Source organism: Sabethes cyaneus, chromosome 3 (assembly GCF_943734655.1).
Source record: "Sabethes cyaneus chromosome 3, idSabCyanKW18_F2, whole genome shotgun sequence".
Lineage (NCBI taxonomy): Eukaryota > Metazoa > Arthropoda > Insecta > Diptera > Culicidae > Sabethes > Sabethes cyaneus.
The window spans coordinates 179,157,818-179,183,939 of record NC_071355.1 but is presented as its reverse complement, the minus strand read 5'-3'; the positions used below and the strand labels follow the sequence as shown (position 1 = coordinate 179,183,939).

Here is a 26,122-nt window from a genome sequence, read left to right as displayed (position 1 = left end):
ATTTGTTGCTGAAAACGGCAAAAGAAACTTGATCGAGACGTAAATGTAAAAAAACAGATCAGAACGCATTCGGTTTGCTGTTCAATCAGAGGTATGACTGAACGAACTGTGGCGGTAGTGTGCATCGCGTTCGAACTCCAGCACAAAACAGACGTTATGAAATAGGACTGCTATAGAACAAAGGGATCGGTGAAACCCCTGGTAGAAAATATACCTGTTTGCGTTGACTTGTTACAAAATTTTCAGCACTGATATTCAATGCGCTCGGTTAACACATTTCCGATTGTTAACTAGAGATGGTAGTGTATGAAAATTTGATTACTTGAACCCGACCTGTACCCGATTGAGGAAAAAATTGAAAACCCGTAGCCGGCTCGAACCTGCAAATTTATTTTTTTTGATACCCGAATTCGGATGGAACCCGTCAGGTACGGGTACCCAACCCAACCCGACCATCTTTAGTGTTCAATGTGTTCAATAGAGATACCCGAACCAGACCCGAACCCGGCGAGTCAATTATTAACTGACATCGGCATCTACCGTAAACGGGAATTTTCAAGTTTGCAAAAACACTCATGGAAGCGCCTCAGATTTATTCCAATTGGCCGTACGAGTACACCCAAGTAACAATTTGGGTTTTATTACACTCTTATGATGGCATTTAAGACCTAAATTAGTCATGAAAACCACCATAAGAGTACAATAAAACTCACATTATTGCTAGGGCATGTAATACAAAAGAGAATCCAGCTTTTCACGAGCCAAAATGGCGAGCGGCATAATCCGAGTTCGTAATATTTGAACAGCATTTTTGACATTTCAGTAATACATCGCACGTTTTCTTTCCACACGTTCCTTTGACTTCAATTACGTAGTCGTGCTAACGTAAGAACTAGAATGACGTTCCTTTGATTTTACCGTAAATGTGCGGAAACAAATCGTGCGATGTATTACTGAAATGTCAAAAATGCTGTTCAAATATTAGCAAAGCAAAGCAAAGCCTAGGTGCTACATTCCGTTATCGAAACTTGACCTTCTGTTTTTATACGACAAACTTCGGAGCCAGCTGTTAGAGTGCAGGACAATTGCAGGGCCAGTTGTTACGATCCTTTTGACTCTAACAGCCTCTCCCAGACGAGATTCGAGCTTGTTAGGCCAGCATCATAACTCGTAGCCAATTGCGAGGCTGTTCAAATATTACGAACACAGATTACGTCGCCCACCATTAGGGCTCGTATGAAGCTGGATACTGAGTCTTTCCGAAATGTTAAAAACCGGTGCCTTAAATACAACACCGAAACCGGTCGCGGTTACTTTATTTTAAGTATCAGGCACGGCAGTAGAAGATATTCAAATAAACTTCGTGCGTGTTCATCTCTCAGTGTCTCAGTCCCAGTGCCCCAGTTGTAGTGTTTAATTCCAATTGTCGCAGTTCGAATGTCTCAGAGTCAGTGTCTCAATCCCAATGTCCCAATCCAAGCGCCTCAACGTCCCAGTCTTAGTTTCTAGACCGTGTGTTTCAGTCCCAGTGTCCCATTTGCAGTGTTTTATTCCTAGTGTCGCTGTTCCAGTCCCAATGGATCAATTTTAGTGTCCCAGTGACCTAGGTACAGTGCCCAAGTTCCAGTACCCTAGTCCCTGTTGTTCAGTCACTGTGTACCAAGTCTATGAACCCAGCTCCTGTGAACTACTCCCAGCGGTCAAGTTCCAATGACCTAGTTCCAGTGTCCCAATCTCAGAACACCACTTCCAGCGTTCCACTTGTATTGTCCTAAGTCCAGCGTTCTAGTTCCAATATCTCAGTACCAGTGTTCTAGTCCCAGCGTCCCAATAGCAGTGTCCTAGTTCCAGTATCCCAGTCCCAGTGCCCTAGTTCCAGTGTCCCATTCCCAGTGTTTCAGTTGCTGTTTATCACTCTCAGTGGCCTAGTTCCAGTGTCATAGTCGCAGTGTGACAGTCCCTGTGTCCCACTTCCAGTGTCACAATTGAAGTGTTCCAGTCCCAGTATTCCAGGTCCAGTGCCCTAGGTTACTACTCCTAGTACCAATGTTTCAGTGTTGCAATCCCACTCCAAGAATCCCAGCTCCGGGGTCCCAACTCTAGTGTTCCAGTCCAAGTGTACCTTTCCAGGTGCATCAGTCCCTATGATCCAGCCACAGTGTCCCTGTCCACAGTTTACCAGTCTCTGTCCCACTCCCACTGCAAACGTCTCAATCCCAATGTCTCAATCCCAGTGTCCCAGTCCAAGTATTCCAGTTCAAGTGTCTCAATCTCCAGGAACGATCTTCAGCAAAAGTAGTCAACTTCTAGCCTTTGCAGAGGTACTCGGCATCATTATTTATTTATTTATGTATTTATTTATTTATTTATTTATTTATTTATTCATTTATTTATTTATTTATTTATTTATTTATTTATTTATTTATTTATTTATTTATTTATTTATTTATTTATTTATTTATTTATTTATTTATTTATTTATTTACTTCAACTGACACTCAGCTATTACTGGCCGGTAGAGGACCGACCAGAACAAAACCTCGATCGCTGGTCAGACACCGTCGGCGATCTGGAGGGTGGGTAGCACTAACCTCTTCTCAAACGGCTAGCACGGCCGTGAGTAGCACGCTTACTCTCAAGGTCGGCTCTGATAACGTAGTGCTGATCAAGGTGTTCGGATATTCGGGGAAAAGCTAGCATATACCTTTTTACAATTTATTCCTTAACCTACACACTCACGCTCACGTTGCTGCCGGCCGGGCTTTTCCTGCTGCTGCTGTAGGGTTATGGATGCTGCTTCTGTCGTTCTCCAAACGGTCAACGGGTGCCGTCGCTGTGGCTGTTTTCAACAGGGCTGCTATTCGAGGGAGGTTTTTCTTCACCCTGCTCCTAGTAGCGGGTATGGGTGGGAATCGGGATCATACAATGCCTATCGCAAGGTCTGCGATCGCCTACCTTCTGCACGTCGCAATATCGCAGGACCAATGCGCAGGGCCACGTGTCCTACCGGAATCGCTCGACGGTATACAGATGAATTTCGTCAAATCGAGAGGGAAAGGGATCGGTTTCACACCTTTTACAGAGACAAAGCCTGGCGTGCTTTGCAGCTCAAACCTCGTGGGTCCTAATTAAAGGAAATCATGGGAAATAGTTGGAGGTTAGGGCTACTGGGTGCAAAGAGGTCGGTTTTTTTACCAATTTTCTTGCAAATGTTAATCTACCATACCTGATTCGTTGTTTTAATCAATCTAAAACACTTTTCCAATTTAATAGCTCACTTTTAGCTGGACTAAACTATTAAATAATACTTCGGCCGATTAGCGTTTGGCTATTCTGATGTTGCTTCGATGGTAGCACAATTGGAAAAGACCTATTTGATTAGCTCATTCCAGTAGCTCCCCCAAATATCCCTCTTCGATCCAAAAATTTCCTCTTATATCGATTAGTATCACATCTTCATTTGGCAACTCTAATTGATCCCCATACAGCAGGGTTGGGTACTATGTGAGCAAACGCTTTATTATTTTGCTACTGACTGACTGGAGTGTTCTTTTATTTATTTTAACTTGCTAAACTACGAACTGTTATTTGTTCTAAACAAGTTACATGTAATACAAATATACATCAAACAATTACATCATATTTTAAGGAGAATAGCTATAGATACATTAAGTTTTGTGCCTCAAAGGTAACACAGTCTAAATGAAGATGCGATACTATGAATGGGAAAAGCCGAATTGAGTTGAGATTTAGTATCCCATTATTTTTTCCATTTCACAACGTATTATACACCTAAACATACATAAAATTCACAACATAATACATTAAATCTTGGTTAAGTTAAATTAGATCTAATTTTAGCTTTAAAAGCGTTCGTCGTTATAGAAAAGTCATAGTGGTCGTAAACGTCATTAAATACAGAGCACATCGCCTAGACTGGTTCGTGTTGTCCGTATTGAGTGCGGTGGAAGTCGAGTCGAAGAAATCCACGCCAACGCGTTTACTAACGCCAGAAGTTCAGGAGCATCAATTTCGGAATTCAACAATTGGGCGACAAAGACGGCTCTAGATAGATCCCTCCTTTTGCTTAACGTTTCGATATTCAGCAGCTTACAGCGGTCCTCATAACAAGGAAGGTTACGAGGATCCTACCAAGGTAGAAATCTTAGTGCGTGTCTAATAAACTTCCGTTGCACTGCTCGATTCTAGCTGACCATACATTTGTATACGGGCTCCATACCACAGAAGCTGTGTCCAGAATGGATCGTACAAGCGAGAAGTAAAGAGAACGCAAACAATATGGTTCACGGAATTCATTGGCAACACGCATGATAAAACCCAAGTTGCGATTTGCTTTAGCAATAATGTTCGAGTAATGGTTGTGGAAGGTCAATTTAGCGTCCAGTTCAACTCCAAGGTCTTTAACAACACTGACGCGTTCCAGACTAGCCCCTTCGATGTGGTAGGCAGCGTTACCAACCGCTTTTTACGAAAATCTAGAAAACGAGAATAAAAATGTCTGGCAAAAATCTGGCTGTCATTTGGCCTAATGGAAGACAATGTTTGAAGAGCGTCTTTTTTTGTCTGATTAGGCATCAAAAAGTCTGGAAAATCCAGACAAATCTGGAAGGTTGGCAACTTTGGTGGTAGGTGTACACGATCGGTGTTTTACTGCGAGTGAAGGCATGATTGAACATTTAGAAACACTGATGATGAGGTTGTTTAAGCGGCACCATCCCGTAAACTTGTCGACAATATCTTGCAGAAGTTTGCAGTTTTCCATTGACCGCACAGCGATGAATATTTTAAGATCGTCAGCGTATAACAACTTGCGGCCAGGCGGTATAACAAAACAGACGTCGTTAAAAAATATAAGGAATAGTAACGGCCCTAAGTTACTTCTCTGTGGAACTCCAGATTGATTGCAGAAACTGTACGATTCAGCGGAGCCTAACTTCACTGAAAGCTGACGATTTGTAAGGTACGTTTGAAGCCAGCATACGAAGCCTTCAGATGCGTCCAAACGTCTCAGTTTGCGAAGCAGTATTTGGTGGTCAATGCGGTAAAAAGCAGCTTTAAGGTCTGTATATACTGTGTCCACCTGAGCTGCAACTTCCATCTGACGTAGGAAAAATGAACAGAACGGCAGTAGATTCGTGTTAATTGAGCCTTCAGGAAAAAAAACCATGTTGCTCTATGGAAATGTAAGACTTCACTTTACTAAACAGCAGTTTTCCCACGAGGATCTCCAAAATCTCCGGCACATAGCGAAGTAATTCCACGGTAGTTTGTTACGTCACGCTTATCTCCCTTTTTGCAGATAGGAAAGATGTAGGACCTTTTCCAAGACTCTGGAAACTTGCGCTGTTCGAGCGACATGTTGCGTAGCTTTTGCAATGGCTTACATAATGCTTCAGCACATTTTTTGAGTACAACAGACGGGATTCCATCTGGACCCGCATTAAAGCTGGTTTTCAACTTCAGAAGTCCCGCTTCAATGTCCGCTGTCGAGAAATGAGGAAGCCCAAAGTCTAAAATATCTTCAGGAACCTTGGGACGGTGAAGGCATTCTACGCCAGCCTAAAAACGGAGGCTAGGAGGATAAGGTTGCAAATCAATGCGTCGAGAACCAAATATATGGTAGGAAGAGGCTCCAGAGAAAGCATTGTTTGCCTCCCACGGACAGTGACAATTGATGGCGATGAACTGAAAGTGGTTGATGAGTTCATATATTTGGGATCTCTGGTCACCGCCGACAATAATACGAGTAAGAAGATCTAACGACGCATTCAAGCTGGAAATCAAGCCTACTTTTCCCTCCGCAAGACGTTTAGATCTGGAGGATACGCCGCAGCACAAAGCTGACGATGTACAAAACGTTAATCAGACCGGTAGTCCTCTACGGACTTGAGACAGTAACTTTGCTTACGGAGGACATACGTGCACTAGCCGTATTTGAACCAATGGTGTTGCGGACTATTTTTGGCGGAGTACAAACGGAAAGCGGAGAGTGGCAGAGGCGTATGGATCACGAGCTACAGGCACTGCTTGGAGAGATTCCCATCGTACACCTTACGAAAATTGGGAGACTACGGTGGGCGTGCCACGTCGCAAGGATGCCGGACGACTGTGCAGTGAAATCCGTTCTCTTCAATAACCCCACCGGCACCAGGAATAGAGGGGCCCAACGTGCACGATGGCTCGACCAGGTTGAAGCCGACTTGCGTGTGTCGAGACGCGCAACGAATTGGCGATGAGTAGCCCAGGACCGAGTGCAATGGAGAGAAATTCTTGATACGCCAAGAACTACCCCGGCTCTCGGCTGCTAAAGTAAATTAAAGTAAAGTAAAGTAAAGTAAAGTAAAGTAAAGTAAAGTAAAGTAAAGTAAAGTAAAGTAAAGTAAAGTAAAGTAAAGTAAAGTAAAGTAAAGTAAAGTAAAGTAAAGTAAAGTAAAGTAAAGTAAAGTAAAGTAAAGTAAAGTAAAGTAAAGTAAAGTAAAGTAAAGTAAAGTAAAGTAAAGTAAAGTAAAGTAAAGTAAAGTAAAGTAAAGTAAAGTAAAGTAAAGTAAAGTAAAGTAAAGTAAAGTAAAGTAAAGTAAAGTAAAGTAAAGTAAAGTAAAGTAAAGTAAAGTAAAGTAAAGTAAAGTAAAGTAAAGTAAAGTAAAGTAAAGTAAAGTAAAGTAAAGTAAAGTAAAGTAAAGTAAAGTAAAGTAAAGTAAAGTAAAGTAAAGTAAAGTAAAGTAAAGTAAAGTAAGTGTCTCAATGCAAGTTCTAGTTTCCTGGTCCCAATGCCCCACTTCCAGTATCCCAATTATAGTGTCCCAGTCCCAGCGTTTCAGTCGTTGTTTACCACTCTCAGTGACCTAGTTCCAGTTTCATAGTGGCATCCCACTTCCAGTCTCCCAGTCGCAGTGTTCCAGTCCCAGTATTCCAGGTTCAGTGTCCCAGTGTACCACTCCCAGTGCCCATGTTTCAGTGTTGCAGTTCCGCTCCAAGTGGCCCAGTCTCACGGTCCTAGCCCCAGGTATCCAGTCCAAGTACACCAGTCCCAGTGACCCAGCCACAGTATACCAATCTCTGTCCCACTACCAGTCCAAGCGTCCTAATCTCATTGTCTCAATCCCAGTGTTCCAGTCCCAGTGCCCCAATCCTAGTGCCCCAGTCCCAGTACAGTTTGAAAACAGACACTGAGGAAGTCTGAGGAGAAATACGTACCTGTCAAGAATAAATATACACAGTGGAATTTAATTGGAAAATTCTCCTTTTAATTTTATTCTAGTCCCAGTGTCCCAGTCCAATGTCCCAGTGTCCTAGTGTACTAGTTTAAGTGTCTCAGTCTAACTGTCTCAGATACAGTTCAAGTATCGCAATGTTACAGTCCCAGTCCCAATAATGTTTCAATTGGAATATTCTATTCTCAGTGTTCCAGCCCGGTGTGTCTCAATCCTAATGTGCCAATCCCAATGTCCCAATCCCAGTGTCTCAATGTCTCAGTCCTAGTGGTTCAGCCCCAGTGTCCCGGTCCCAGTTTCGGTTCAAACTTCAGTGTCTCAATTCCAGCTCCAATCACGTAGTGCTATTCCCCTTCTTGGGTCAGAATGCCAGTACCAGGCCAAGAATGCCTGTTCCACCCCCAAAGTTGTCTTCGGCAAAGTTGTAGAACACATTAAAATAAGCAACTTTGTTAAATACAGTAACTCTCTATCTCTTTGCCTTAACGAGCTGTACTGAATTCTGTTAAAAAATAAAAAAAATCTTTGGAGTGCTCCTGACGGAAATATTTTTTTTATAGATAAAATATAGTACTTTCACTTTATGGTTGTCTAGTTTGTGCAAAGCTGCCCGAAATTGAAAAAAAAAATTTGAATACATATTGCAAATTTTTAATTTCATTTATTTTATAACTTATTAAATATGCATCCTAGCGACAAACAGTCTTCAGTGAAAATGTGTAAGCTACCATACTAAATATCTTTGTAGAACACTCGAAAGCAGTAAAAAAATCGTGCGCAAAGTTATTCAGCATAATTGATTTTTAAGCGCTCCTTTTTAACACATCATTATATTTCGCAACCGGTAAGAGTATTCAGCAAAGTTGCTTATTTTAGTATGTTCTGCAACTTTTTGAAGAAAAAGAATTTTTTTGAAATTTAAAAAAATGAAAGTTCGTATCATCCTGATTCAACGGACACCCTGATAGTGCAGAAAGATGCGCTATATTTTCCCGAGCAGGAGCGAAGAGCAAAATAATATAAAAACAATATCAAACTGTGTTATAATGCTATATTTTGTTATTGAATAGAAATGGAGATACATTGATAACACATTTTGTTATTGACTAGATACTTGAAACAGTGATTGTAAGATGAGTTTAATAACTGATTTTGTTATCATATCTCATTCTGGCCTTGAAATGACATTCGATATATTTCATACAATTTTTTTTATTGATTAAAGAGATTTTAGATCATAAATATTCTATAAAATGATTATTTAATATACTATATACTACTGCATTTGTTATCCAATACCTTAATAATACTAAAATATGGGCCCTATTCTGTAAGTCACGTCGAGCAACTCGGCTCGACTCAGTCACTGTCGAGTGTCGAGTGCAAGAAGAACGGGCAGTATAGTGGCTCAATGCAGGACCAAAACAAAGCTAGCTCAGGCGTCACTTGCTAACCGTTTAGTCACTAGCTTTTTGGCGGTGGACTCAGTCGAGTTACTCGACAAAATCGGGTCGCATGTGACTTACATAATACCAAAAGTCGACTAGTGGAGCAAAGTGACACTCGACGTGACTTACAGAATAGGGCCCTATGTTATTCTAAACTCTGAATACAGTCATGTTATAGCTTTGTTATTCAAATAACACAAGGAGTTATTCTTTTGACCTTTGAGAGGTAAAATTTTGATATTATTTTTTGTTATTTTACCAACTATGTCAGCCAAAACAAGACCAAATTTAGTATGAGTTATTCGATTTCTAATAACACATTTTAATATTATTTTGCTTTTCGCTCCTGCTCGGATTATTATCAAACTTCTCTGAAGACATCACCCTTGAAAAATTACGCATTTCTTACCCAATTGCTAATGTCCGTGTTTTTTTCAAAATTCGACCACTGTGATTCCCAAGCCTAGGATCCCGGTCGCAGTCTCAAATTCTCAGTCTCAGTTAAGTTCTGGAGTCTCAATCTGAGTCTAAGAATTTCATTCACCGTCCCTTAATATTACGTGATTTTTTTCAAAGTTCAACATTGCGCAACATTGTTCTTTTAAATTCATAAAAGTTTCAAGTAGTTTATACTGACTTTTCAGCAAATTTGCATTTTGTATCGAAAAAATGTCCATTATTTAAAAGTCCATTATTTCAATATTTTTGCTAGAGCGACAGAGATTGAGATAGAGCCACCAACAACGTGCAAATGGTGCCCCAGAACTAGAGTCTTCCAGACACATCAGTTATTGAGGATTAACACAATACAATTATATTTTAGATTTTGGGCTCATACTTTACTTAGACAAGCGCAGAGGAAAGTCTAATTGGAATTAATATTATTAATCTTTTCCCTTTGACTTCTTTAACCCTTTTAAAGTGTGATTGAGCTCATCCTATTTAATTAACGGTAACATAAATAGCCATAATAAATAACTTTGCACGAACCATGTATCGTTTGTATTTACCAATAAGTGAATTAAAGCTGAAGTATTAAAGCTATTCTAGGATGTAATCACAGGTTCGCGAAAAAGAAGTTAAACTGTTACAATTATCATTAAAAATGCATAAATCATACCATTCAAGATGTGCACCAGTGTCGAAGCCGCTACCGCATTATTCGAAACGCAGGAGTAATTTCCGGAGTTGAGGGTGTTGGTGTGAGATATAACCAGTTCCGAGAATCGATTGTCTGAAAATGTAAAATCAAGCAACACTATAGTAGAGTGATTCTTACACATTATCATATATAGTAAGTTGCTTTTGAACATTTTAAGTAGCCAGTCTATATGCTTAAGGCTATTCCACTCTCAAATTATTCCTCTCATGCGGACGCAAAATCCTCACAGTTGGAAAGTTTTTGCTTCGCCCAGTCCTTTTTAAGCTTTCGTGGGCTCTGCTGGTCATGCTAACAAGAACATACAACCGAGCTTATGCTAATTGAGAAACTTACCAGCCTCTGTGGACACGTTCACACCACGGTGAACGTCATAATTGATCATCCGATTGTTGTGATACCAGAAGATGTACAACGGCGGCTCGTTGCTCTTGACGACGCGGCAGGTGAGCCGCAGCGTCGAGCCGGGCTTGAGATACTTTTCCGATGGGCCGAAAATTTCCGCTTTTGCTTCTGTAAGTGAAAAAGACAGCACCGTTGAAATACATCGTGTGATATCGCCGCATGTGCATTCTGATGCACCACCTACCCACGACATCCAGCTGGATGAATATCGAGGTTGGCGGATGGGTCGAAACCTGGCATTCGTATGGACCGGCATCCCGCAGCTGGACGTATTTGATCTGCAGTGGCCATTCCTGGAAGAGGAAAAAAAGAACATACAACAGCCATTGTTAGGCGGAATGTCAGGCCACGAAGTTGAAGGCTTTGTTAAGTCTGTTAGCAAGAATGTCGATCTTTGGAAACCATTCAGATACCGAAACCATTCAATCCCATTCACTTATGATTAAAAATCCTTACTGAGTTTAAATTCGCAAATGTTTATGATTAAATTTTCTTCTCTTGATCATTTATTTAAAATTTATCAAAAATGAGAACATGCTATTGCAAATATTTATCGTACCTCAGTGGTAATATATTCTACCCTAGGTGATTTTTAATTTATTTTATGCACATGTCTATGACCTCAATCATTGAATTAAAGTTGATAGTGAAATGTGCTGTGTCAAACAGTGTTTTGATCATTCACTTGAGCTACGTAATTAATTTAATACACCGAACACTGTTTTACACTATCGGAAACTACAGCAACAGTAATCAGTAATCTGTTAATTGATATCTAGTGTATACATATCTACCAGTGAAAAAGACCAATCAGCATAGAGCGATCAATTACAGTTTAAAACAATTACCTCTGTCAGCACAGTTGGTTAAATCTGTCGCCAATTTATTTTCACTTTCTCTGCGAATCCTATCAACGCAACCGAATCGATCTATTCAACACTTCTCCGGTTCCACTGCCCATCGTGCCCGCACATTTGCCACAGAATAGTCAACAGTTTCCACCAATTAACTGGCTCCAATTCCGAGCACATAACTAGCTTTATTTATTTATCGCCCATTAAGATAAGCAACCCACCCGCCGCCGGTGCGGCAGTCCGATTGCCATCGCCGGTCAGCCGATCGGAACGGGAAAACCGAGAAACACCGTACACAACGGTTGTTTATGAGGGGAATCACACCCTTATTTATAAGGCTTTATATTAGCTGGATGCGTGTTTGTAGGTTATATCAACACCGTTTAACAATTAGAGATAAAGGTTGTATGGTTTATCTGGAATGTTCTGCTCACTACTAGCCGGAAGCATTTCTTGTTGTGAAAGTTCACGTTGAACCGGAAGTAGCTCAACTAGTTCAACATTTTCATGCAACTCTCTACCACTGTGTATCGTCGTGAGTTTCGAGTGGATCTGATTGGTTTCTCGTTGTTTCGTGTTTTGCGATAAAGCAGCTTGCGTGTGCATTTTAGATGATAGAATACATTGAAAGAAAGTTTCGGAAACATGGTTAGCACTTTAGCAGCTGTCTGTCGTTGCTAGAAATGGTGTTTTATAGTTGGAAAACATGTTGGTATATGGCTGCAGGTGAGAAGAATGATGTAAGAAACTTTTTCAATACTCAATTGAAACAATTTAAATTTTAGTGGTTCATTCTCAAATTATTAACATTGAGTATGTAGTAATTACAGCTGCAATATACTATTACTCTAAATCGAACATTCATGCCATGAATAAACGGAGTCATTGATGATTCTTTTATATACAACTCCTGCGAGTATTATCAATATTATGTAACACAGCTTGAGAAAATTATCAAGTGAACAATTTAATGCAATGAAAAACTTTAGGTATTTAATTTCTGAACATCGTAGAGACCAAGCGTCTCCATACATTTAAGCTTAATGGAGACGCACGGTTATTTTCATGCCACCAGGTTGCACCCACTCAAAAAGCTTTAAATTCAACCTTCAAGAAACAACCTTTGCTAGACAGCATGGTCGATTGCCATTGTTTTCAATATGAGGGATTGATAGAAATTATTACAACATGACTGACACCTTTCCACCTAAGACAATGATGCCTGACACCAGTCCTCCACTAGCAACTTGAAACATAAAGGTTCGTTTCTGAACACAAATCAAAGCCGTGCAGCATAGGTAACGGTTTTGGCAGGTTACATGAATTATTGGGATCCAAACATTTTAACATCTTTGTATTAGAAATATGAGAAAATATGTAGTAATATATGAACCTTGAAGCTACAAATAACATGATGAAACATTTGTAAAACCTCTCATGCCTCGCCCAAAAAATGGTGTGTATCTAAGCGCTATTGAATTTTCAAAGTCATCAAATTTTGTTCGAATCTTGTGTTCCTGTTTTTTTCTTTCGAAAAATTTAATATTTTTTTTGAAACGATGGTTCTACAATTGATGAAGGGACGGTAGGGGAAAGAAATGAAAATTTTTGGTGAAGGAGGGGGAAGAGCGGAAAGGAAGGGGGGGGGGTATTGGTAGCTATGCTTGACAAGTAGTCATTTTGACTCCTACCTTTTGTCCAATGCAGCATTGGACAAAAGGTAGGAGTCAAAATGACTACTTGTCAAGCATAGCTACCAATACCCCCCCCCCCCTTCCTTTCCGCTCTTCCCCCTCCTTCACCAAAAATTTTCATTTCTTTCCCCTACCGTCCCTTCATCAATTGTAGAACCATCGTTTCAAAAAAAATATTAATATATGTATGACCTCATTCCAAGGTCAAGACTAAAATCTTGAGATTAGTCGAAAAATTTAAGACGTGCATTTTTTTATTTGGCGCTTAGCGTGCTCCGTTGTGAGATATTGAATTATAAAAATTCCACGCAAGGCATTAGGCATTAGGGCATTAGACTATTGGGTACACGGGTACTAGGCATATGGACACGAGGTCGAAAGATATTTGTGCAAAGATCACTGCCTCTGTTGTATTTGATAAAACAACAGAAAATGGCTTCTCTGTTTTACACTTTATAAAAGGTGAATAGATGCGACTAAGCGAGAAAACAAACAAAAGGTCAGTAAACTTAGGAAAATGAATCAACCAGACCAGATGTGATTTCTCCGGGTGATTTGCTGATAGGTGCTTCCGATGACAGGCCACCAGGAACGCTCTCATACTATGGCTAACGTTCACAATGATCTATAAAGCTTTTACGGCATCTCGCTTGAAGATAACGAGACACTTCGGTTCCTGACCATTGCACCGTGGTACGACCATAGGCCAAAATGGGAAAAAAACTGCTTTTGTTTTCCGATTTCTAATATTTTCCCAAATCTATTATAACCCCAAGAAGGCAGAAATAATATTTGATAATATATTTGAACGACAGTTCACATTTCAGTGTAAGCGTTTGACGTATTCAATATAAGTCACGAAAGCCCGTGTTTTTTTGCAGGGTGAATATTGTCACCGTAAAGCAAATTTAACCCGAATCAGCCCAGATTTACCCCGCAAAATCAGGCAAATTTTCAACTTTGAAATGCTATTGCATCAAGGTACAGAGCTGATATTCTTAATGTGATATTTCTTGATGAACTATATCTATTTGCCTTCAAAATGGTGTTACCAAATTATGGAAATAGCGATTTGTTTTCAATTTTTCATTTTATATTGAAAAGTATAAAATTTGTCAAGTGATGCCATCATCATTGCATGATGGCATCATTGGGATGGTTCGGGTTAAACTGGTTTTTCCCAAGGAACTTCGAATAAAAGAGACAATTTGAGTTAGCGATTTGCTATTAGGCCATTACAAATATTTTATAAAGTTTTTGTCCTTCCGGTGCTGGGCGACTGAAAAAAATAGTGATTTTTTTTAATCGAGCAAAAAAATGCGTTTTAAGCATTTTTACTTAAACTTTAATCGTGCAAACCAAATCGATACTTTCTTTTCACATTTCCATGCAAAATCCTACAAAAATTAAGACAAAAATGATTGAAAATTTTTTCTGTCTATTTTCGAAAATTCCATTGTTCGAGTTTCCACTTCTGTTTCGTGTTAACTGAAGCGTTAACTCCACTCGAACACTCATTTGCCGATCTTTTTAGGCTGCAGAGTCCACCGTCCAAGCAACAATGCGAGTTTTATTGTACTCTTATTGCGGTTTTCATGACCAATTTTGGTCTTAAATGCCATCATAAGAGTGTAATAAAACCCAAATTGTTACTTGGGCGGCAAGTGATTTTATAAAAGAAATTTGATGAATATCATACAAATTATTTTTGCCCCCCCCCCACGAGTTTTCAAGCCAATTTCCATGGGGGGGGGGGAGGTGACAAAAACTTTAAAAATAATTTGCAATGGCCTTATTCAATTCATTGTTGCGCCGCAATAAAACAGAACTTTTGTAGTTCTAGAGAATCTACATTAATAAATTTTTGTTTGGAAAGGAAGGTAGTGTCTGATGCGAAAAATGAGCTGGAAAATTTCGATGCAGGGGTACCTGGGGTTAAAAGCACCGTTGAGGCAAAATGCACCCCCTTCGCTTCTAAGCTAAAATACATTTTGAAAACAAAAACTACAAAGTATACAGCTCTAAGGGTTGTACGAATGGGTGACGTAGGACTATATCAGATCATTAGATCAAAGACTAATGTAAACTGCATTTCTGGCATATGTATGTTTAGATGAATCTGTGAGTGCCATTGTTTAAGTGAATGTTTAAAAGAGAGCGAAATATTCAGATTCAATTCTTCATTGAACGGAATGATGGCTTTGAAAATACGTGGACGGGAGTTCATAAGTACAACGCCATAGACATAGAAGATTTCTTTTAAAAATCACTTATGTTCATCATAAAGGTTGAAATAGTAATGAATGACCAGCTCACAGATTATTGTATTAAATATGATTATGCGTAGCTTGACATGCTTCCATAATCTTACTTTTACTCGCTTGTGTCCTTTAAAAGGGCCATGGGTTACAAATAAAAATAAAGCCACACACTTAAATTTTTTTTACCGAACTCTAAGCAGCCGAACGTTCGGTAAAATTCGATGGCGCCAATCGACGTTTACGGATCATTAGTAATGTTTGGCATCATAAAAAATTTTTACCGAACGTTCTGCTGCTCAGAGTTCGGTAAAATTTACGATAATTTACCGAACTCGGTACTTTTTTTTAAGTGTGCAAAGCACGTTCATTGCAATTATGACGTGCCATTCGAATGTTCTTCTCTTTTGACATGACTGGCACAGGCACGTAAGTTAACAACGTAGGGGGGGGGGGGGGGGCTGTAGCCGCAAGGTTACCGAGTCTGCCTTGACAAGCGAGTGGTCGTGGGTTCGAATCTTAGTAGAATCAGGCCATTCGATGTTACGTGACTTTAGCATGGGTTTTTTCCCAGGCCCCTCCTCATTCTTCCTTCTGCATTCTGCATTTACTAACAATGAAAGCCTCTTGCCAGGGCAAGTTGTAAGAGTGGTACTTGCTTGAGGTGCGAATGAAGCCTCTTGTTCAAGGGCAAATTATAGCTTGTTCCGCTTCCTGGTTCTAGGAACGAGATTGGTGATGCATTAGTAAGGAACACATACATACACACGTACACACGCTCACTCTGTGCTGAATTCTGCTTTACCGACCATGAAGCCTTTAGCCGGGGCAGGTTATAAGAATGATACTTGCTCAAGGTGCGAATGAAGCCTCTTGTCCAAGGACAAATTATAACTAGTCTCCGCACTACCTGGCTCTAGAGCTAGATTGGTTGAATAGTAGTAAGAAGCGTTGAAGGACAAAGGGGTGAAAACACACCGACACTTAAAGCACGGATAATAAGCCGTTCGCTTACTCTATAGCGATACTGCAATAACAACGAAGTGTGGAACAACACCTGGATAAGATCACAATAGATCTAAATGCTGGTCGTAGTGATAATATCCACACACACACACACACACACACACACACACACACACACCAAAAAAAAAGTTAACAATGTCGATTCACTGTCTTTTGCTCCGAGAAGGTTTTACTAGTTTACTTTCACAGCTTACTGCTTGTTACATAGCAGAAAATATGGCGCAAACGCAAAAATTTCTGTTTTATTGGTATGAGAGTCCTTATCCTCCTACCGCAGGGGTGAGGGGTCTCAAGCCATCATAAAATAAATTCATGGCTCCATCAACCCCCACATGCCAAATTTGGTTCCATTTGCTTGATTAGTTCTCGAGTTATGAGGAAATTTGCATTTCATTTGTATGGGATCCCCCCTCCTTAAAGAAGGCAAAAGTCCTAATTCACCACAGAAAAAAATCCTGCATCCAAAAACCCCTACTTGCTAAATTTGGTTCCATTTGCTTAATTAGCTCTCGAGTCATGAGAAAATTTGTGTTTCATTTGTATAGGAGCCCCCCCTCTTAGAAGGGGAAGTGGTCTCAGTACACCATAGAAAAAATTCTTACCTCCAAAGCTAAACTAAAATGCATGGTAATGGACGACGAGACGTAAATTAAAGCGAACGCCAAGCAGCTAGGTGGAAGCAGCACTTCGACGAACACCTGAATGGCGCCCAGGCGGAAAACCATGGCGGCGGGGAAAGCGATTTCGACGGTTCAGCAAACGGGGAAGAGGTGCCAGCCCCAACGATAGGCGAAGTTAAGGAGGCCATCATGCAGCTAAAGAACAACAAGTCAGCTGGAAAAGATGGCATCGGAGCGGAGTTTATTAAAATGGGACCAGAAAAGCTGGCCGTTTGTCTACACCGACTAATTGTTCGAATTTGGGATACGGAACAGCTACCGGAGGAGTGGAAAGATGGAGTTATCTGCCCGATCTACAAAAAGGGCGACAAGTTGGACTGTGAGAACTATCGAGCGATCACCGTTCTCAATGCCGCTTATAAAGTGCTGTCCCAAATCATTTTCCGCCGTCTATCACCAATTGCGAATAGATTTGTGGGAACTTATCAAGCCGGCTTCGTCGAAGGTCGGTCTACAACGGATCAAATATTTACACTGCGGCAAATCCTCCAAAAGGGCCGTGAATACAGAGTTCCCACGCATCATTTATTCGTTGACTTCAAAGCTGCATATGATACCATCGACCGGAAAGAGCTATGGAAAATCATGGACGAGAACAGCTTCCCCAGGAAGCTCATCAAACTGATTAAATCTACGATGGATGGTACGCAGTGCTGTGTTCGGATTTCGGGTGGATTGTCAAGTTCATTCGAATCACACAGAGGGCTTCGTCAAGGTGATGGTCTTTCATGCCTGCTGTTCAACATAGCGCTACAAGGTGTTATGAACCGAGCGGATATCAACACGCGGGGCACGATATTCAACAAATCTAGTCAATTCGTCTGCTTTGCCGATGACATGGATATTATCGGCAGAACATCTGTGGCGGTGGCTGAACAGTACACCAGACTAAAGCGCGAAGCAGAAAAGATTGGGTTAAAGGTAAATACGTCTAAAACAAAGTACATGCTGGCCAGCGGAACCGAGGCCGAACGACACCGCTTGGGCAGTAGTATATTGATCGACGGCGATGAGTTTGAGGTAGTCGATGAATTTGTCTACCTTGGCTCACTGGTAACGGCGGACAATGATACCAGCCGTGAGATTCGGAGGCGTATTATCAGCGGAAGTCGTGCTTACTATGGGCTCCACAAGCAATTGCGGTCGAGCAGACTAAGTCCCCGTACAAAGTGCACCCTGTACAAGACGCTTATTAGACCGGTTGTTCTCTACGGGCATGAAACATGGACAATGCTCGAGGAGGACCTGCGAGTGCTCGGAGTTTTCGAACGACGAGTGCTAAGAACGATCTTCGGCGGCGTACAGGAGAACGGAGTATGGAGGCGGAGGATGAACCATGAACTCGCACAGCTCTATGGCGAACCCAGTATCCAGAAGGTGGCTAAAGCTGGACGGATGCGATGGGCAGGGCATGTTGCAAGAATGCCGGACAACTGCCCTGAAAAGATGGTGTTCGCCTCAAATCCGGTAGGAACAAGACGGCCAGGAGCGCAGCGAGCAAGATGGTTAGACCAGGTGGAGCGAGATCTGGCGGAGAGTACTCGGTGTCCGAGGAATTGGAGAGCGGTAGCCCTCAACCGAGTTACATGGAGAAATTTTGTTCAACAGGCTTTGTCTTAGGACGGCAAGCCACCTAAGTAAGTAAGTAAGTAAGCCAAGCAGCTTCTCGGTCTGGAGTTTTTTGTATGCAAGTTTCGTCTGGAATGGCAAAAGAAGTTCCGGAAGAAGAAGGTCGACAAATTTGCGAAGAAGTACTTGGTGCAGTAGGCGATCTATGGATGGGGCAAATTCAGCAACCCATGCATAACGAACGGCACCATCAACGGCCAAATATATAAAGAAGAATGCCTCCAAAAGCGCCTGCTGCCCTTATTCCGGCCCTACGAATGGGCACTCTGATCTGATGTAGTGATACAAAGCCAACAATGTTTTTGTGCCGAAGGAGGCAAATCCACTAAACTCGCCAGAATTTCGCCCAATAGAAAATCAGAGGGGTAGTGCACAAGACACGACCGCATAGGTGACGTAGGACTACGCAAGTCTCTTTGTAACGATAGTAGCATGCATCCATGTATGTAATAATACGATTCTATGTACAAGTATACATGCTACACGCGTAGTACGTAACGTTTATCAAAATACTAGCTGACCCGACAAACTTCGTATTGCCACAAATTAACCTGTGTTGTACATAAATCATGAATCTCGGATGATCTTTGTCACTTCTCGAGTTTTGCAAGCCCCCCAGTGGGCGGCGCTTCCGACGGCGGGTCACCGGCAACACTCGCGACCGGCTCGTCCTGAATGATCTAGTGTTACTATAGATAGTTTTTGTGGTCTTGTTATTGATTAATGTTTTATGGAAGAGTCTCGAATTTCTCGAGTTGGATTAGTTTTTGAGTTTCGCAAAAATTTCTGTTTTATTTGTATGAGAGTCCATATCCCCCTACCACAGGGGTGAGAGGTCTCTAACTATCATAAAATAAATTCAAGACTCAAAAATCTCCTACATGCTAAATTTGGTTCCATTTGCTTGATTAGTACTCAAATTATAAGGAAATTTGTATTTCATTTGTATGGGAGCCCACCCTCTTAAAAGGGAAAGGGGTCGTAATACACCACAGAAAAAAAATTCTGCCATCTAAAACTCTCACATGCCAAATTTGGTTCCATTTGCTTGATTAGTTCTAAAGTTATGAGCAAATTTGTATTTCGTTTGAATGGGAGCCCCCCCCCCCTCCTAAAAAGGTAAGAAGTCCTAATTCATAATGGGAAAAATGGTTGCCTCCAAAAACACCCACATGCCAAATATGGTTCCATTTGCTTGATTAGTTCTCGAGTTATGGGGAAATTTGTATTTTATTTGTATTGGAGCCCCCCCTCCTAATGTGGGAAGAGGTCCTAATTCATCACAGAAAGAATTCTTGCCTCCAAAAACACCTACACGCCAAATTTGGTTCCATTTGCTGGATTAGTTCTCGAGTTATGAGGAAATTTGTATTTCGTTTGTATAGGACCCCCCCTCCTAAAGTGGGGAGGGGTCCCAATTCATCATTGAAAAAAAAATTGTCTCCAAAAACACACATATGCCAAATTTGGTTCAATTCGCTTGATTAGTTCTCGAGTTATGAGGAAATTTGTATTTCATTTGTACAGGAGCCCCTCCTCTTAAAGTGGGGAGGGGTTCTAATTCACCATAGAAAATTTTCTTGCTCTCGAAAACCTTCACATGCCAAATTTGGTTGCATTTGCTTGATTAGTTCTCGAGTTGTGAGGAAATTTGTATGGAAGCCCCCCCTTTTAAAGGGGAGAGGAGTTATAATTCCTCTTATAAAGAGGGGAGGGGTCTCAATTCACCATAGAATAAATTCTTGTCACCAAAAAAAACACCCACATGCCAAATGTTGTTCTATTTGTTTGATTAGTTCTCGAGTTAGGAGGAAATTTGTATTTCATTTGTACAGGAGCCCCCCCCCCTCTTAGAGTGGGGAGGGGTCCTTATTCACCGTAGAAAATTTTCCTGCCCTCGAAAACCTGCACATGCCAAATTTGGTTCCATTTGCTTGATTAGCTCTCGAGTTATGAGGAAATTTGTATGGAAGCCCCCCCTCTTAAAGGGGAGAGGAGTTACAATTCCCCTTATAAAGAGGGAGGGGTCTCAATTTACCATAGAATAAATTCTTGTCACCGAAAACACCCATATGCCAAATTTGGTTCTATTTGCTTGATTAGTTCTCGAGTTATGAGGAAATTTGTATTTCATTTGTATAGGAGCCCCCCCTCCTAAAGTGGGGAGAGGTTCTTATTCATCATAGAAAAAATTCTTGCCTCCAAAAACACCTACATGCCAAATTTGGTTCCATTTGCTGGATTAGCTCTCGAGTTATAAGGAAATTTGTATTTCGTTTGTATAGGAGCCCCCCCCCCAACTTAAAGTGGGGAGGGGTCCCAATTCATCATAAAAAAAAATTTTGTCTCCAAAAACACACACATGCCAAATTTGGTTCCATTTGCTTAATTAGTTCTCGAGTTATGAGGAAATTGGTATTTCATTTGTACAGGAACCCCCCCCTCTTAAAGTGAGGAGGGGTCCTAATTCAACATAGAAAATTTTCTTGCCCTCGAAAACTTTCACATGCCAAATTTGGTTCCATTTGCTTGATTAGTTCTCGAGTTATGAGGAAATTTGTATGGAAACCCCCCCTCTTAAAGGGGAGAGGAATTATAATTCCCCTTATAAAGAGGGGAGGGGTCTCAAATTACCCTAGAATAAATTCTTGTCACCGAAAACACCCACATGCCAAATTTGGTTCTATTTGCTTGATTAGTTCTCGAGTTATGCAGAAATTTGTGTTTCATTTGTATGGGAGCCCCCCCTCTTAGTGGGGAGAGGGGTCTCTAACCATCACTAAAACCTTTCCTGGCCCCAAAAACCTCTACATGCAAATTTTCACGCCGATTGGTTCAGTAGTTTTTGATTCTATAAGGAACACAGGACAGACAGACAGACAGACAGACAGACAGACAGACAGACAGAAATCCTTCTTTATAGGTATAGATGTATACGTTCAGTCTTCAACAGATTTCGAAGTGATTTTTGTGAATTGATTGAATCTATTTTAAACGAATCGAAGTCACACTAAACCAAACAGTAAATAAATTTTCATGATCTGTTTCTACGTTGAACAGTGCTTTTCTGATAGGAATCGGAAGGCGGAAATAAGAAAACTTATTCCCGCTGTTTGTTGGTCGTCCGCAATGGCGAAAAATTAAACTTTTCCCTCGTTGCTCGTTGCTATGGTATTTCCTGGGCAAGAAAATACAATAAACTCTCCGATCGTTGTATGGCCCTTAAAAGGGCCGTTTGTTTGATTATCATAACTCCGGCTTGCAATAAACTTGCACTAACGCACTTAACTTAATTTTCTTTTAGGTAAATTGGTGTACCGAAAACCGCAAACCAGGCACGGCTTGTTGCAATGAGCCAACCGGAAAGCCTCAGCAGCTATGCGATCTAAAATATCATCGACGGGGCCGTTCGTCCTGTTGTTGTAGCGAGCAGCATTTACTGCAAACTCAAGCACTTCCGCAGCTAATTATTCCATCACGGCCGGCAGCTCCAGCTCCAATAGTTTCCTTTCCTCAGCAGCCGGTGAATACGACCGACCGGGAACTGCAGACGTGCACGACTCGAGCGTGACTTTCGCTTGCCCTTGATGCTTCCTCCTTTGTCGCGTCCAGACATGTCAATAACATGTTGGCAGTAGCTCAGCTAACGTTTGAATAATGCTGTTCACCGGCTTGCCTCATGTTATATACCAGAGCAAGCGACAAGAATCAGTTCCACCTATTTTTCATGGTCCATGGTTGTTTGTTCAACATTTCAATTTCAGTCTGAACAAAAGAGCAAATTTACCAGTGAGCCGTTCACCCTTTGCTGCCAAAGAAAAATTACGCTACGTATTACTGTAGCATTAGTGATGGATAGATTTGTGTTGCTAAAGAAAACCGAGTGAAAAGCTCTAAGTTCCAAATTTCCTAAGTTTCATCAATTACCGAAACCCGTTCTTTTAAGAACGAACAAATTCGTATATGAAGATGCAAAAGATGGCACTAAAAATGCTAATACAACTAATACTGCTTATATGAATCACAATGAAGTTTATTGGGCCAGCAATAATTATTAAAACAATTGGGTTTTGATTTAAAGCCGTTTTTCTGCGCATGTTGTGGTCAATAGTGTTTAATTCAGTGTTAACTTGGTTTTAAATACTATCACTTGTTCACGGCAGACAATTTTTCAATGTGACGATTATTGAAATTAAAATAAAAAAAACCCGAATTAATCCACCTAGCGGCGTGACCTAGCCTTTCTACTGCCACAATAATCATTATTTAATTTCTCAGGAACATCTATATATAATTAACTTAACTATATTTTTAAATATCCGTTCCGTATTCCTCAAAATCCTTATTTGCCAGTAAAATTCCCAACGTATTGCGGTATAATTAATTTTCTTTCCTTGGGTGCGTAAATACTTGTAACACCTTATTTAGTTTTATAATCGGTCGGCCTTAACTGTCGGGCTTCAGAGCCACATACGAAACTTGTTTTGAATTGACAATATGAAATATGTGTTCATAGCAGATTTTTTGATATTTTGATATTAATACCATGCGTTCAAAAGTTAGCATCTTTGAAAAACAAGAGTTCAGAAAAATTATTATAATACTTCGCATTTGAAGAAAAAGGATATCGACAACAAAATGATTAATCTCAAAATTTTACTATTAGTTTGCTTGGCTTCAATTTTGCAATATATTTGAATTAGAAAAAATAACTGAATAGAGCATTAGTATGAAAAAAAGAAATTGAACTTTTTCTTAGCTGGCGCTCCTTCAGATAATTATTTTTGCATGAAAATCAAAACTTAAGCTTCTTTTGAATGTACTTTCATGAAAAGATAGTCATTAGCTTGATCGCATCGTTTTTACAATGTTAGAGGGTTAGGAAAACAAGATGAGTTCGAAAAATAGTGCAAAAGCTGCGCCATAAACATGCTTGAGAATGGTAAATATGATCGATAAGATTTCCAGTGCTTGTCATTTTTGATTTATTTATTAAAACATGATACATGACATAAAGACATCTGTTCTTTAAAATGTCACTAACGAAAACAAATCTTCTGTCGCGAATAAATATTAAATAGTGGAATTTAGTCGGTAAAAGTTTTTTCTTTTCTTTAATTTCAAATTTCGTATTCCACTAAGAGGCTTCAAAAACTTCAGACAATTGACATGTTTCTCACTTTTCTTGAATTTCAATGCAAATTTAAAAATTGCAAATTATCATCACATACACACACACATACATACATACATTCATACATACATACATACATACATACATACATACATACACACATACATACATACATACATCACACACATTACATACAATCAACATTTGTTTGGATTTCACACGTTTTAACGGTTTAATATACGGTGCTTAAGTGTTAAAGTTTAAATAACTTTTGAATGAACCGTCCGATTTTGAATAACTCAGTTTCGTTTGATAGATCTCAGCAGTAATTTTCAAATAATAATAAAATGTATGATTTTTTTCATTGCATTAATGCTTATATGTTACAAAAATATGTTTTAAATACTATTTTTTCACATTTCCTTATGTAACTTTCAAACTACAAATCCAATCATTATGAAATTTGGAAGTTAAGGGTTTGCAAGGCTCCTCTTTCATATGCAATCAATTTTGTTCAAATCGGTCAAGGAACCTATGAGATAATGAAGTCCCATATTTTTCGTATTTTTATACATAACTTTTGAACTAAAAGTTCGATCAGTATGAAATTCAATAGCGACCAATGGGACACCTAGACCTTTCATTTGACACTAAAAACATTAAAATCGGTCCAGCCATCTCCGAGAAAAGTGAGTGAGATTAAAAGCGTCACATACACACACACACACACACATACACACACACACACACACACACACACACACACATACATACACACACAGAAAATGCTCAGTTTTCGAAACTGAGTCGAATGGTATATGACATTCGGCCCGCAGGACCTTCTTTCCATTTCCGGTTTTCCAAGTGATTTCTATACCTTTATACTATATATTTATATAGTAGAAAGGCAATAATGGCACAGCTCGTGTTGCCGTTGATGATACATCAACAATTAGTCATCAACGAGAAAGGGTAGGATATCATTTGATTCTCTTGCAACTTAGTATATATGTCATAGTAGAATTAAAAGAAATTTCCCTTAAACTTTTTCTTAGATTCTTGAATTTTGTCAAAACTTGTTCGAAAATAATTGGAAATTATGGCAGCCAATCACGAAACAAGAACTTCAAGTTAGACCGAGTTGAAGTTATTTTCAATTTTCGATGGCGCGCATTGAAAATCAATAGTTTTCTATTTTTTATATATTTTCCAATTCAATTTTCCCGATCGATTGGTGTAAATATCTTGTAAATCTATCAAGAATTGATTGAATTATAAGCCGAAGCGTGAAAACACGTTACTACTTTGATGACGTCATTTCCAACAACCAATCACGAATTCTGATAAACCATGGCTTCAATATTTTTGATCTTTCAATAGTTCAACCTCAAGAATCAATACTTTACTTCATTTGGGTCAATTCATAGAAGATTTTCCGATCGATTGGTGTAAAAATATTGAAAATCGATCGGAAAACCGCTAAACTATTAGCGTTCAAAACCTGACCACTTTTCGAGAAAGATTTTTTGGAATGACACCCTATCCCAAATCTTGCCGTAAGACGAAATTCTGGGCAAATATGAAGGGAAAGTTTCGGAAAACAGGGAAAGTCTTCAAAAATGATCAGGATTTGAAAAAATAGTGGTTGAAAGTGTGTAAGAAAGATGGTACAAGCGTTGCTCAGGATTGGATGACTGACTGTCATTAGTCTGGTGCAACCGCGACTCGATGACTGCACCTCGTCTGTCAAACCGGTCTTACCGTGCTAGACTGGCAACCTGCTGGTTTTCGAAAGCTCGGCTTCCTACGGGAACGAAACGAATGCGACATCCAACGCCTTTGAACTTACATACTCCCTATAGATGCATTTTGTTAGCTCACCATTTTTATGTTTTGAAATGCATCTATGATGTATTCACATTTGACATTGAAAATAATGAAAATAATACTTGATTAATGCTTTGGAATGTTTATATTAGATGAAAATTAACACGAAATTGGTAAAAATGGTTGAATTGGTTGACACGGTTGAAGAACTTGACTTGCGGAAATGTTACCGCTGCATATTATGCCTATCGTCCATATGCCTAAAGACCGTATGCTCAACGTCGCGCTTAACGGGAAATTAGCAGTCATTAACTTTTCGTCGGAGAGTCCAATTTCGGAAGCAGTCTTTGGGCCCACATGCGGGATTCTGTTTATAAAAGTGGATTCACAGCGTTCTTCTTGCCAATCTGAACACAGCAGATATATTTTTTCATGAACAGAATTTTTGTTTCAAACAAAAAACTGCTTTTAAAATTGGCAAAATCGATGACGACTAATTTCACCTCACCTAAACCGGGTAAAGAAAAGCAGATAAGATACGAATCACAGTTTGAGTTTTATAGAAATTACATGAGTCAGGATTGAGTTCTTGACAGCAATCGAGTTTAGGCGAATATGAAGTCATAATATTAATCATAATAAAATTCCCTGTGTTCCCTGAGGGTTTGGATTGGACGAAAGTTAAACAATTTCAAGACAACAACATACTTAATAAGCCAGTACTTTGTGTGATTTTAAAGTACTCAAAAGTGTCACTTTAATGTACGTCATTGATA

At 39.9% G+C, this 26,122-nt stretch overlaps 1 protein-coding gene across 1 annotated transcript in view; it reads right to left on the bottom strand.

Annotated features, from left to right (window-relative positions):
* LOC128740455 (uncharacterized) overlaps nt 1-26,122 on the bottom strand; it is an 82,724-nt gene that overhangs the window by 2,705 nt on the left and 53,897 nt on the right. The window contains exons 4-6 of the mRNA XM_053835996.1: nt 10,429-10,537; nt 10,176-10,352; nt 9,801-9,914 (exon numbers count right to left, since the gene is read on the bottom strand). Coding sequence (XP_053691971.1) covers nt 9,801-9,914; nt 10,176-10,352; nt 10,429-10,537 — 400 coding nt within the window. The remainder of the gene's footprint in view (nt 1-9,800; nt 9,915-10,175; nt 10,353-10,428; nt 10,538-26,122) is intronic.